The following is a 13,682-nucleotide window of genomic DNA, read 5'->3' as shown; positions in this document are numbered from 1 at the left end:
GGGCCAGGGGGAATAAAAAAACAAAGAAAAAGACAAACACTGTAATGACTCTTGAACTTACCTGCTGTAGAGGGCGGAGTGGGAGATGATGGAGATGTTAAGGGGGAACTCGCCCCAGAGCCTGCTAAATAAAACAACAGTGTAGTAACTGTACAGTAATAGTAGTAAAGCTGTGACATTAAAACTCAACACAGTCAGAGAAGACCAATTGTTGGAAACAGGCCAACTTTATTGACTGAAGATCCAATCCTGCTTCCACTGAAATCCTGTGAAAGATTCCCATTCATAGGAACAGTGTCACTCAGACCCAACCTGAACAGTGAGGCTTTACAGTGCACAGTGTCAGAGGAGGTCCAAACACATAAGCAGCACACTCAACAGTATTCCTCAATGGGAAACACTTCCTTCCTGTTGCTTAGGCTCTTGGATTTCAGCGTCCAAATTCTGTTCTCCTTAAGAGTTGTGCCACTGCATGGATGGCACCCCATTTCTCCTTCTAAGAGATGATTTTCAGTCAGTTGCTGTACTCCACAAGTTAGTCCAATATCTGACTATTCCCCAACAGGCTGCTTTTGGACACATTTTAGCCAAGCAAGTCAACTCCGTTAAACTGTTTGGTAGTACCGACCATTCCTTTCAACTAAATGAAGACCTGTCAAAGGTTCTGTTGGTTTAGAATTTGGCACTGAAGCAGCAATTAAACAGATAATTTTCTCATTCATCTTAACACCTTACTAAGGAATACAGATGACAACAGAGTTTCTCCCTGAAGGCTGCATTATTAAATGGCCCAAATAATGGATGTTATTGTTATTTCCCTCAAATGTCAAACAGATTGAAAGGACCAATTTAATTATTTATTTATTGAGGAATGGGGCACAAGAGAGGACACACTGTTTTGTATTAGGCAGCTGAAAATCTAACACTGACAATATTTTTAAGCCCTCAATTAAATACCCAAAACAGTGGTATCAGGCTTTGGTAGTCCAATATTAACGTGTAAATTGATGGTAACCTTGGATCTTTTAAGCCAGAAAATGACAGCAACAACAAAGACCTTGACATAGCTGTGTAGAAGCAAGTTCTTCTCTCTGTAGTTACCTGAGTTATTTGAGTTGCTGTATTTTGCTGAGTGTTCTTCCCCACTTTCATAGGCAGAGCGTTTTGACTTCTTTAAACAAAGCAGAAGAAATAGAAGGCGGGAGTGAATAAATGTTTTCCGTGATAAGGACTAATCTGACACACAGATTTCTAACAGTTACCCACTGTATCACACAAGGTTTATCAACGCCCAACATCCCTCTCCCCACCCAAAACGTGCTGCCATGATGACAACAGCAGCAAAGCTGTTCTGCACTCAGTATCTCCAGGCAAGCAAGCAGAGCAACTCCAGTGCCCTCTGACCACACGGGAAAGGCAGAAAACTGAGCCACCAAAAAGGAAGAGAAATGCAGACAGCGTGCTGCAGGAGCAGACTAAAAAAAGCTCCAACACCCTCACAGGGCAGCAGGAAGTAGCACAGGCTCTGTCATCTGTGTATGAGGTGCTAACTAAGCCTGTTTTCATACAGCAACCTCAAACAGGTTAAACCAATATGCAAGCCAGCTACCATCATAACTTAAACTTCTTCGGAATGTGTTGTTTAGCTACAGAAGTGAAAACAATCAGGAAGAAGTACAGAAAAAACACAGGACAAAGTAGAGAGAAGTGAAAACAATCAGGAAGAAGTACAGAAAAACACAGGACAAAGTAGAGCAGCATACACGTGCTACACATTCAAAAAAACCACACACCTCTCTGTGTGAGAAAACCATTTAAAGATTGCTTACCTTTCGTGCCAAGATCTTCCTTTTCTTTTTTTCTTCTTCTGAGCCATGATGAGATTGAGCTCTTGTCAGCCTTCTGTGCTGGTGAATCTTCAAAATGAAGAGAAAAACAGAAAAAGAGAAAAAGACCACATTAAGATCTTAAATGTTCTCAGACAAGGCATATGCTTGGGATGCAAGAAAACACCCTGCAGTCACTGACATGTTTAGGTTTTTTTCATTTTTAGTTTTTATCTTTACTGTTGCTGGAGGAGGATGAAGCCTCGTTCTGCAGTTAAAATGATCCTTTAATTTATGAGCTGCTGCCTGTGAAGTTGTACCCCTTACAACAGTGAAACACCACACAGCCAACAGCTGTTCTACAACTCCTCATACTGCATTTTGGGGAAAGTGAATCTGTTGATGAAAGGCTTTACTACCCAAAATCACTGTGAGTGAGTAAAAACTCACTTTTCCCATGTAAAAGTGTTAAGAAGAAATACAATGTCTGTAAGAAATACAGTAAAGAAATGCAGACGTTACCAATTTCTGTTCTTCTGTTAATCGTTTTTCTATGCATTCCTTGAAGGTTTTCAATGCCTCTTTTAGCTTAGTAGGAATCTAATACAGAATGGGGAAAAAATCATAGCACAAAACATGATAAAGGATAACATAACTTCACTGCTAAAAACTCACCATTCATCTGATCATGTTGCCCATCTAAAGCCCCAAGTTCTGACACTATTCCCTTAGTAAAGGGGAAAAGAAGACTCTAGATGCATGTTTTCCACTCCAAACCTAGCGACAGATCTAACAACACGGACAAAGAAACACTGAATAATGGAAAGGATACTCTAATGGCAGGGATAGCTAACTGTTTTGATACTCCGGGCACATCCACAAGCTGCCATGAGGCCGACAACACAAGACGCACCACACGTGCCCCGCAGAAGTGCTCAGGGGCAGCTCCCCAGTGGGAGCAGAAGCACCTCGCAGGAAGTCTCAGCACTGCAGCACTGGAGCTGGCAACAACATGCTGATGGTGTCACCCAGCAAAATCAGTTTCCACAGTTCTTGGCAATTTGTTTCCTCTCACTGCAAGGGACTCGCATTACTTGGAGCCTCCACGCAGACAGAGCGCCATCATCAGTCACGCAAATTAGCTCCGGCACAGGAATTAAGCTTGAACGCTCATGGTCACACTGTGCCCAGCTTCCAAGGGGTGACAGAATGTTCTTGGGTACAATTCACCAAAGGAATCCAAATACTGATGGCAATCACCATAAAGCCAACTCTCCTCTACTCTGTTTGTCAATTAATGCATAGCTTACCCACAGCCTGGCACTTCCACAAACATCACCAAATCAATGTTCAACTCTACCTTAAACTGTGGTTTCTCTGAATTCGTTAGCAGGACATCACTGAATAATCTGTGAGTGGACAAAAAAAGAAAAAGGAATATTATTCCCAAGAGACAGGCAGAACACTACCGGTACTGTTCACTTAACTCCCTCTTTCTCCTTTTCTTTCTCTGTCCTCATCCCTAGGCCACTGCTTGTTGGTTTGTTGGAGTTTTTTCCCCACAGGTTTTTATGTACTGCTTTTTACTTTCCAAGCACTGCCATAAAATTAGCAGTATCTAACCCTCAGAATGTAGCCACTACTGATGGCAGAGTTAGCAAGACTGTGTAAAGTATTTAGAAAGCTGATAGAATAAGTACAATTATCAAAGGCAAAAGAACGCCTTTTCCTTAAAAGTATATGGATCCTTTAATGACCAGAATACCAGGGACTTTATTTTAAATTTCACCTAAACAAAATCATTGCTCTTTTAAAGAAAATTCTCTGAACGTAACTGTTGTTTTAGCATTAACAAAAAAAAGATGTGAAACAGTGAGTGAACTTAACATTTGAAAATATCTGCATTCTTGTGTGTACTCTGGCAAAGGCTACTAAAGCAAGTATTCTAATATTTTTGCTCTCCCCTTTATGGTAGCAGCAGCAACAGCATAAATGATTAATCCTTTTCCATCCAAAACAAAGACACTAGAGGGCAATGGTAGTCTGAAAATAAACTGGTTAGTCCATTTGAAGATACTTTGTTCTGGAGAACATACTAGAAAACTGTCCCAGAAAGAGATCTCAAGCCTGGCTCAGAGATAAAGATTTCAGAGATTTTTTGTTTCTGTTCACTAATGGAAAATTATCACAGGCCTATACTAGGGAAAACAAATCCAAGTCTAGACTCAAGCCTATAATAATAGCATTCCATGAAAAATTCAGGTTTAAATCAAATTGTTAAAGACTTTTAAAAATCCCCACAAATGTCCACTCTTATGTACAGGGCATTTTTCTGACTCTTTCTGATTAATGTCCTTGCAAAATTAAGCAAACTCATAGATTATATGGTTACAATGCATAATAAAAAATAAAGCTTAATAAATATTTAAATTACATTAAAGGCATTGTACATCTACATAGAACAGTTGTGAAGAGTATTGGTATGAAGGGAATGCAGTATAACATCCCACATATCAGATACAGCTGGGCATGGATTGTTTGTTCAACATCTTTTAACACCTGTAATATTCCTGTATTCACAGAGGGTTTTTTAACAGTTTTTCCTCCCCTGCTTACATTCTTCGCTCTACTTCCTACCTCCTTTAAGAGCAGAGGAAGGGAGGAGTAGGAGGAGCTGAAGGCTGAGACAAGCCTGCAGTGTCTCTTCCCAACTAGGAAACATGAACCTTGGAGCATGCTCTAAGCTTACTGCAATCTGTATACTCTGAGATCAGACCCAGATTTAGGTATGGGCAATCTGGCATTTACGAGGTCGTGACTCTGGCACCTCATATTGAGAAAAAATAAAAGAACTCCGCACCAGGAACTGTGGTTCTACACTTAGCATGCTGGTGACATGTCGCAGCACAGTGACAACAGATAATTTCCCTGGTAATACTGTCTCCTAATTGCAGGAAGGGCGGCACTGCAGATAGGTATGATCTCTAGCTCAGTCATGCACTGACATTGCTCCCTTTCTGCATCCTAGTCTTGCCCCATACCTGCCCTTACTACTTCACTCCATCACAGCCCATAAGGAAAGTTAGTCTGTGCTTCAGAGAACCCCTAAGCCAGCCCTGCAAGAAACCAGCCAGAACTTCTACATAACATTTCACACCCAGACCCAGGCTAAATGTCACTGCAGAGCAAAGCAAGACACCTATTTTGCTAGTCATCAGTAGATTTTGCTATCAGTTTACTTAAGTAGGTCTGAAGGGGACATGCAAAAAGACTCCTTATTCTAAATCCTTTAAAACAATCTGTACATTATCTTAATCATGCTTGCACTACTTTAATAGCAGGATCGATTTAAACCATAGCACCATGCTAAATAAAATGCATTCATAACAGCTCCAATGCAGCAAGCAACAAAGAAATGTTAAATGAGCATCTATTATATTCAAAAGGGATGGGTTCTATAAAACCTGTCAGTTTTAAAGCTTCATTTGGGATACACTATACATCCCTCAGAATGAGGAGCAAATCTTTCCAATAAGGAACAAGAGCAAAAAGGTTCTTCCTCCTAATATAATTAAAAACATGGCTATGAGTATAAAACAAGTAAAACAAGACTTACGGCATCTGTAAGAGCCGTGAAACAGTTGGCATGCCATTCTTCAGAGCTTCAGAGGTCAGAATGGATTCCAACACAGACACTACCAAAGAAAGAATAAGAATGAACACATTTTTGCACGGCAGGATAGCAAATGATTTAGAATGAATGTCTGGCACTGCTGTGTGATGTTCCCCTAAGTATTGCTTCAACTAAGCAGTGATGAAGCTCTGTGGCATGTGTTTTTTATTATAATGTTACTATTACACATACAAACTTTTCAAGAATGTTAGACATGAGGCAAGGGAATCCAGACATTTAATTACTTACTGCGCACTGCTTTATCACTCAGTTAAAAAGTTTTATTTATATGCTACATATATTTCAGGAAGAACACATTTTCTATGTTTACAAATTACTAACTAATTCTTTCCAGTCACAGGCTGCAAAGATCTTAGGCTGATGTCTCACAGCACTTCAGCTTTGGTAAAAGGTAAGAGTACCCAGGAAGCTTGGGCTGGCATTTTCGCAATTGCATACTAACCAACAAACACTGATGGTGCAGGAGGGAAGCTGTCTACTGGAATCGTATCTGGGGGTCTTCCATATGTCATTTCATACAGTAAGTGTCCAAAGCAGTGTACATCAACACCTTCTAAAGTCTGTGGAGAAACAAAAATACAAAAAAACAACTTGGTAAAACTAATCAGTTTTTCACAACTGGTTTGAAAACATGCAAAAAAGTGGTCTTGCATTTAAAAACAAAAAGAGGAACGATTAAGACAGTTCCTAACCACAACCTGCATAACTTCAGCTCAAATGAAATCTTCATGCCTCAAGCTGAAGAAGCTACTGCTGTCTTTCTGGATGTGACGATACAAATGCGATAGCAGTATAGTCATGTTCTGTAAAAACACCTGAAGTAGTAAACTTTTTTCACACAGAGCAGTTTAGAGCGCCGTACATTGATACAAATCACAACCAAGCACATTTTCCGAGCTAAGTCAAACAGCAAAGAACGAGATTCCTAATACAACGAGCTGTCACTTTACAGAGAGGTAGATAAAAAGACAGCAAAAATGCATACCAAACAAACCTAGGGGAGTCTCTTTCACTGCTCCTTAGGTTTGTACAAGCTGTTTGTACATGCTAAGCTCCCAGACAGCATATTTCCAAGATTTTTTAAATCATGTTTAAACAGAAATGGCTCCTCTTACTGGAAGAGGCTTAGAGCTTTGATGGCACTAACAGATTTGGACTAACCATGAACTTTTGATCGTTTCTTTGACAACACAGTAGAACTTGTTTAACAAGGTCAGCAAGCAGCTGTCTCGTGATACCAAACAGAATTTATTACAACGAGCACTTAAAGGCAGGGCAAGACACTGGCTAAAAGACTGTATTGCTGCAACAGGGCAAATTTGTTTTCATATTTTTGTAGGAAGATAATATTTTGCCTTCAAACAAATAAGAAACAGCTTTTAATAGCTAGACGTCTGCAAGCATCTAATCAATTTTCACAGTACCCACCAAAGACAAGGCTGATTACTACTCCCAGCTAAGACCTAGTAGTAAGCTGTGCTCGTATAGACATAAAAGTGAAAGAGTGCGGTACACTACGCACGTTCCTATGAAATACAAAACCAGGGTGGAAAGAGATCATAAAACAACTGCAGTTTACCTCTATTTGTGCCAGCACTGCTGTCACGAAAACACTCACCTGCATTCCCCTTCTACCTGCTTACCTTTGGCCTCAGCCTCCCTTCAGTGTGCTGCAACAAAACTTCTGTGCAGCCAGACAGTGATTTAGAGGAAGCAGAAAAGGGATTTGATGGAGAAAAGCTCAGATTAAAGAAAGGGGGTCGAGAGAGGTTTTTTTTATTCTAGTCAGTTCTCCACAAATAGAAGTTGAGGATAAAGGGATGCATAAGCATCAGCTGAATTAATTGTCGGAATCTTACATTAATTTTCCGAAACTGTGAAAAGTATGATCGATAAAATGATGGAAGTCCCAACAAGGAATTTTCTAGATCCAGTAACTTGCAGGTGTCCCCATCCAACATCACATTGGCAGAGTGAAGATGGCCGTAAGGAAATCCTTTCTCATGCAAGAATTTTAACACCTGAAAAAAAATCCAAGACAGAAGCATTGTCACAAGATACTCTGATGATCTCAAGATCTTAAATGCTCCAGTACTAAAGCAGATACATAATAAATGAGGCCCCTATTTGGAATGCTTGCTCAACTTGATCTTCTATCTACATCATCTTTGGCTGACTATTCATTTCCATTTCACTGGTAACATTTGTCACAAAACAAATGTTTGATGCTGATCCTCAAAGCAGGCTTACAGACACTGCCCATAGAAACTACAATTCACAATTCTACTGAATATTATACTTCGAATAAGAATTTTTAAAAAAACACATTAATGACAATGAATTTATGGCACCTGTTCTGCAGGCTATGAATTACTTCTTTTTCTTTTCCTGCAAGGAAAAAAAACCTACATTATCACCTCTCTCCCACTTCAGCTCCACATATACCAACTGCCTTTTTTTTTTTTTTGTCAGAGATGGCCTCATGTAAAAATATCCAAGTTCAACTCCCAGCAGCTAATCTCAATTTACATTTAGCTTTGAAGTCTGCTGCCGAAATAAAGCTTGTGTGCTCAATAGTTTGTCCACTTTTTCTAGTTAAACCAGTTGGCTTCAAAAAAAATAATAAAGGCTGGTAAATAAAGCAAACAGAAAAAATACCTCTAATATTTGTCTTCCATATGTTTTTATTTGCTGAAGTTCAAGACCTTGAATTTTTTTAGGATTGCAATACTTCTTCAGGAATGGGTCTTTTGGCTTTGCCTTTAAAAGAAACACACATATCATGTATCATGCCCAGAAAAGCCAGTAATTGGCTTTTAGAAAAGCCAGTTTTGTAAGCCATACTGTGGTCATTCCAGCAAACATTCTCCCATTTGAGTTGAGGGCGGCAGGAAGGAGACATTACCTTATAAATAAGGTCCTTTAGCGTCCCTTTTTCACTGAATGGTCTAATAACCAGCGCTGAAGATTCATTGGCAGTGGCAAAAGTGATTTTGTAAATATAGGGATGCTACCAAAAGAAGAAACCGTAGGTAAGTTTTAGATGACAGATTCTATAATTAATTTTTGCTTGATTCACAAGAAAAGATCTGCCTGAATTGTATGTTTAAAGTAATAAATTGGATTCTGTCAGTGACATTTGCTCGAGTTATTCAGTCTTAGCCTGGAGTAAATGCAAAGAAAACTTCACAAGGACATTGTTCAATTTCCACATAAATAATAAAAAAAAAAATCCACCATCTTCTTTTAACAAAACAGACTGGCAGTTTAGACAAATGAAGGATCCAGCCCCATGAGCAGCTTTACTGCAGGTTTAAGTCATGTTAAGCTAATAAAATCATTTATGGTTTTATATAACTGAGGCACATAAGGAAACTCAGCATTAATATCTGTCATAACAGTTTTATGTCTTCAAAAATTACTATAACAACTTCCTGCAACTTTGTGAGACCAAATGAGACAGCACAGTTGGAAATAAATTACACATGCAACACATACTTTAATTGAAGTTGCAAGTTAGGAAAAGACCCCTTCTTCGTGTCCTATTTTAATACATCAGTTTCAGTCTGGTTTGGGGGTTGAAAAGCCTAGCGTTCAGCCTTGCCTCCTGTGTACATGTGCTGAGTTCCAAGACAGCACAGAGGTTTACTAGTTTACCATCCTTTTCAGCCAGTCTCTCACATGCTTAACATCCTTAAAGAGAAACTCCTTCTGGAGGCAAATGCCAGTTTTTCAGGCTGAGAGGCCTATAGGATTCATAATGTGGCGTTGCACGGGAGCTTAAGTTGTACAGCCTCCATTGTACCTCTGCTAAAATATTGCTGTCTTAAGTTCAAAGAACTGAAAAAATAATGACACTCATTGCACTGCTTTATGCACTGCTGCCTGAGAATATCCCCAGCACATGGGTTAGCAATTACACCTAGACAGCACGATCCAACAGGCTAAAAGTCTTGAGGAGCTGAAACAAAAGCTCGTGATCTCACACTTCTGCACAAGAAGGAAAAAGAAACAATTAGCAACAACTCTGAAGCTCCTGTAATAATCCTGAAGGATTATTATTTGTGCTGAGATCATGTTACCTCATACTGTGTGGGAAACATAATTAAAAGGTTCGCACATCTTTAAATGAAAGCAACTCCAAAATTACAAACTATGTTTACTAGGCTACATGTGCTTTTGCAAGATCAGTCCTTGACATGCACTTTTGTGCTGGCACAATTTAAAAGTCTTCAAGTAATACTCACAGAACAGGAAGAAAGAAGTTTCACAGCATACTGTAAGTCTTTGTCAGACAAGTATTTATCAGGGCCAAGATCAGCCTGGAAATAAATAGGAAAAGAATGGCATCGTAATAGATGTTGCATTCCATAAAGAAAATGGGATCTATATTCTGCTCTCACAAATTAAGACAGCTGCTTGAAGGTATCTTTTGAAGAGCAAGGAAGGAAATTACACATACAGAATGAAACTTGAAGAGGCTGATTAAGGCCATGGTTTCACAATAGAAAGTATCTGACAGTAAATAAGCATCATTCCCTCCTTCCTCCCCTGTATCTGACATGCATTACTACCACTGAATGAACTCTGCCAACCCCAAACTTGGGGACTGTGTGCATTGTGAGCTGATAAGACTTATAACCCCACCTTCTTCCTCTCTAGGGGGAAAAAAAAAAAAAAAAAAAACCAACAAAAAAACCCAACTTTCCTCCTACTGCAAGGGAAGTTCTCCAGCGAACTCTCACAAACAGCTATGCTGATATAATTAAGAGGGCAGCACATTTCAGCACAGGAACACAAGCAAGTGTTTAGTAACAACAAAAACTATTTGGGTTCAATACATGTCTACCTTAAAGGAGCAATTCATGCCTCTCTCACCTGTTAGTTTGCCAGTAAAACTAAAGATCCAAGTAAGGAAACCCACCACTTTAAAAAGGATCACCTTGCTATTTTCAGTAATCGAATTTATACTACGGTCCACAGCCATATCATTACAACTGAAGAAGAGGTGCAGGAATGGGAACAAATGACCAGGCACAGAAACTTGGAAACTGGATTTGCCACCAGAGGAAAGAAACATAAGAAGTTCCCACACCACATATCCACCTAAGGGCTTTCAAGGCTCTTTCAAAGCCCACGTTCTTAAGTCTCTCCGTCACTCACGTATGGTAGTCAATGCAAATGAAATAAGCCAGGTTCATTAAGAAAGACTTGAGTACGAGATGAAAGTATATATACCCAGCTTAACATTAGCCGTTCCTTTGGTTGATTCTTAATCTTCATTAAGAAATATTTCTTACGTATTCGCCAACCTACAAAAGAAGAGTCATCAACAGCTTTAATTAAAACACTGCTAAATCACACAGTTTACAGGCAAGACAAGGTCTGCAAGCAAAGTCAGTGTTGTGATCTTAGGACAAATCATGTAGTTGGAAGAAAAAAATCAGAGAAGTTTGCATGCATGCATACATACTCCTCTTACCTATATCTTTTAATGGTTCTACCACTTCCCACTTTGGCTCTGATCGGAAGAACATTGAAACATGCTGTAAGGCAATTTCTGGAAAGAAAAAAAACAACAAACATTTTTTAAGAGACTATTGAAGGTGATTATCCACATGCTAGGTAAGGTTCAATGCCAGAAGGAAGCCTGCAGGAATTCAGGCTGAAAGTCAGCAAAATCACTTTAAAAGGAAATAAGATAAAACACAGTTAAAGGGCATTTGCATTTTTAACCTGCGAACTCAAATCCACAGAAAAACAGAAAGCACTGCCTTCAAAAAACTTCGCTTACTGAGTTTGCATTCTATCTCTACTAGATCTACATTTCCAAATCCAATGCTCACAGTGAAGATTTCCCACACTAGATTAGATCACGAAACATTTCAGCTATACCTGTAAAAGTGCTAACTTTTACATCTCTTTAATGCACATCTACATTGCCATTACTACATGTACACTAATCAGTTCTGTTTCATTGTGTGTTCTGTCCTTTTCTGTGCAGGCAAAGGTAATTTGCTAGCTATCATGATCCAACACACATTTGGGGGGGGAGGAATACTCTTCTGATTACTGAATTCTCCCACAGCTGGGAACACAACTGGTTTATTCATGAAGCGGTTTGAAGGGAAATCTCAGTGAGAAATGGTGACAGCAGGGGGAGAAAGGGAATCATGCCAACATGGAGTTTTCTCTAACATGGCTTATCTTGGCATAGAAACACAGCAAAAAGGTAAGGATGCAGTGATCTTTCTGCACTGTATCTTCTCTCTCCAAAAATAGGCTAGGAAAAAAAGAGAAGGAACAGTAAAATAAACATCACCTTACTGCTCCAGAATTTAAGAAATTACAAAATGATGGTGTCTCCAAAGACCACAGGCACTGACTTGTTTGCTACTAACTTCCCAGCAACTCACTGAAATAACATTCTTGATGAAAGCACTCAAAATTAACACAGAAGTCACAGTGTCTCCTTCAGGATTTAAATTTCTTGCTCAGCATTAGCCAGACAAACTGCATCCTTAAAGAGTTACTAATAATTTACAGCTCCACCACAGCTTATCATAAACATCCGGGAAATGTCCTTTGCACTTTGAAGCTGAAGACACAAGAATGTTACATAAAGGGAGAGCAAAAAGACAAGTGAAAAGGAAGCAGTAAGTTCCTGCTTCAGTAGGCTCTGTTTTTATGAAAACAAGCTTTGCATTTTGCAAAGAGTCAGTCTGCCCACAAACTAAATCTGTGGAGTGTGTTTCATCAGTAAGAGGAAGTTTTTTTTCAGTCCATAGGACAAATATTTAACAATTTCTAATGGGTGAAGCTGAAGTCAGATAAATTCAAAGAAGAAATATTTAATAATGAAGAGAACTGATCAGTGGGATATCATTTTAAGGGAGGCAGTGATTTTCCAGTATTTAGGGGGAGAGTGTGTGTGATTTATTCAAGCCTTGAAGAAGTACTCAACCTAGCTCAAACAATTAGTTCTAGGAAGTCTCACAATGCAAAGTGATAGTGGGAACTAGACAAGATGACCACAACTGTTCCTGTTGATTTGAAAAACCTCAGAACCACAACAAATGCAAGATACAGTGTTCAGAAGACTGGCTGTGTTAACAGAACACAGAGCTGACAACTTAACTCCACCACACTCCGGTAGACGAGTAATTTCCAAACCCCAACCCTCCCCATTTATCACGAACTGTGAAAAAGTAGATATTGCTCTCACCGACCCCTCTCCCCCCAAGTTGTGCTTATATAGATCTTGACCCTATCAATCCTCTGTAAAATAATTCAAATATTTAGATTTGACAATTGCAGCATGATTCATGCACAGAGCTGGAGAAACATTATCGTAAATAATCACATACACAGCATGGTAATTTTAAAGGTTATTCTCCCCTCCGCCCCCCCATGCTTCAGTGTAAATCCTTGCCAGCATTAATGGAAGATACACACACACAAAGTGCAACTGTAATGCAGTTTTGCAATTCCTCACTTACCAGTGTAGTTTACAGAATAGCTGTTTGGGTCCAAGAATTTTTTTACCAGTTCACAGTTAGACAGTATGTGATGGGTAGTAATTACATCGAGATAGGCCTGGAGTCCCTTCTGTCTTTCAGCTATGAATTCACGCTCCATATTTCCAATCAATTTTTTTGGAGGAAGAGGTAGACTTAAAGTTGAGATCTTAAAAAGAGAGGAAAAATTACTAATCTTGCTCTTAAAATGCCTCAGGGCTATAAATCAGCAACCCAGAAAGTAAAAGACTCTCAGCAGCAAGCTAACTACTGGATAAGTCTTTTTGCACTGTGTATATACAAGCTTTTATGTTTTTTCTAAGTACTGTTATCAGGGTGAGCTAGTCAGACAACAGCTCGTATCCCACTGTGAAGAGATTAGTAAATGGAACGACACTGAAAATGAGAGGAGATAAATTTTTGCTAGTGAGTCATGCATTTAAGATCACTACACAAAACTTCCAGATACTAAATGGCTACAATTTTCACCCGAATCCTTTCTATGACATACCTCTGCCACAGCACAAAAACAATTCAAATCTTACCATTTTCTCCAGATAAGATTTATGCTTTCTTATTTCATGAAGTGCAGATCAATGACTTTCCTTTGCCTCTACTGCCTTTATATGTAATATAAAGCCCTTA

General features: G+C 39.2%; 1 protein-coding gene across 6 annotated transcripts in view; it reads right to left on the bottom strand.

The window, feature by feature from the left end:
• The window catches only part of PXK (PX domain containing serine/threonine kinase like), a 124,062-nt gene that overhangs the window by 7,779 nt on the left and 102,601 nt on the right, over positions 1–13,682 (bottom strand). For 4 of the 6 annotated variants that reach the window (XM_075762271.1, XM_075762267.1, XM_075762269.1 and 1 more), the window contains 14 exons: positions 13,020–13,206; positions 11,003–11,080; positions 10,759–10,832; positions 9,768–9,842; positions 8,426–8,530; positions 8,179–8,280; positions 7,380–7,541; positions 5,963–6,080; positions 5,443–5,521; positions 3,187–3,235; positions 2,349–2,426; positions 1,830–1,916; positions 1,102–1,171; positions 62–124 (listed from right to left, as the gene is read on the bottom strand). In XM_075762271.1, the coding sequence (XP_075618386.1) occupies positions 62–124; positions 1,102–1,171; positions 1,830–1,916; positions 2,349–2,426; positions 3,187–3,235; positions 5,443–5,521; positions 5,963–6,080; positions 7,380–7,541; positions 8,179–8,280; positions 8,426–8,530; positions 9,768–9,842; positions 10,759–10,832; positions 11,003–11,080; positions 13,020–13,158 (1,279 nt within the window). In that variant the 5' untranslated portion in view covers positions 13,159–13,206. The remainder of the gene's footprint in view (positions 1–61; positions 125–1,101; positions 1,172–1,829; positions 1,917–2,348; positions 2,427–3,186; positions 3,236–5,442; positions 5,522–5,962; positions 6,081–7,379; positions 7,542–8,178; positions 8,281–8,425; positions 8,531–9,767; positions 9,843–10,758; positions 10,833–11,002; positions 11,081–13,019; positions 13,207–13,682) is intronic. The other 2 variants (XM_075762268.1, XM_075762270.1) reach the window with 1 other exon arrangement.

This window comes from Balearica regulorum, chromosome 10 (assembly GCF_011004875.1).
Source record: "Balearica regulorum gibbericeps isolate bBalReg1 chromosome 10, bBalReg1.pri, whole genome shotgun sequence".
NCBI lineage: Eukaryota > Metazoa > Chordata > Aves > Gruiformes > Gruidae > Balearica > Balearica regulorum.
The sequence above is the reverse complement of the archived record's forward strand: the minus strand, read 5'-3'. Positions and strand labels throughout refer to the sequence as shown.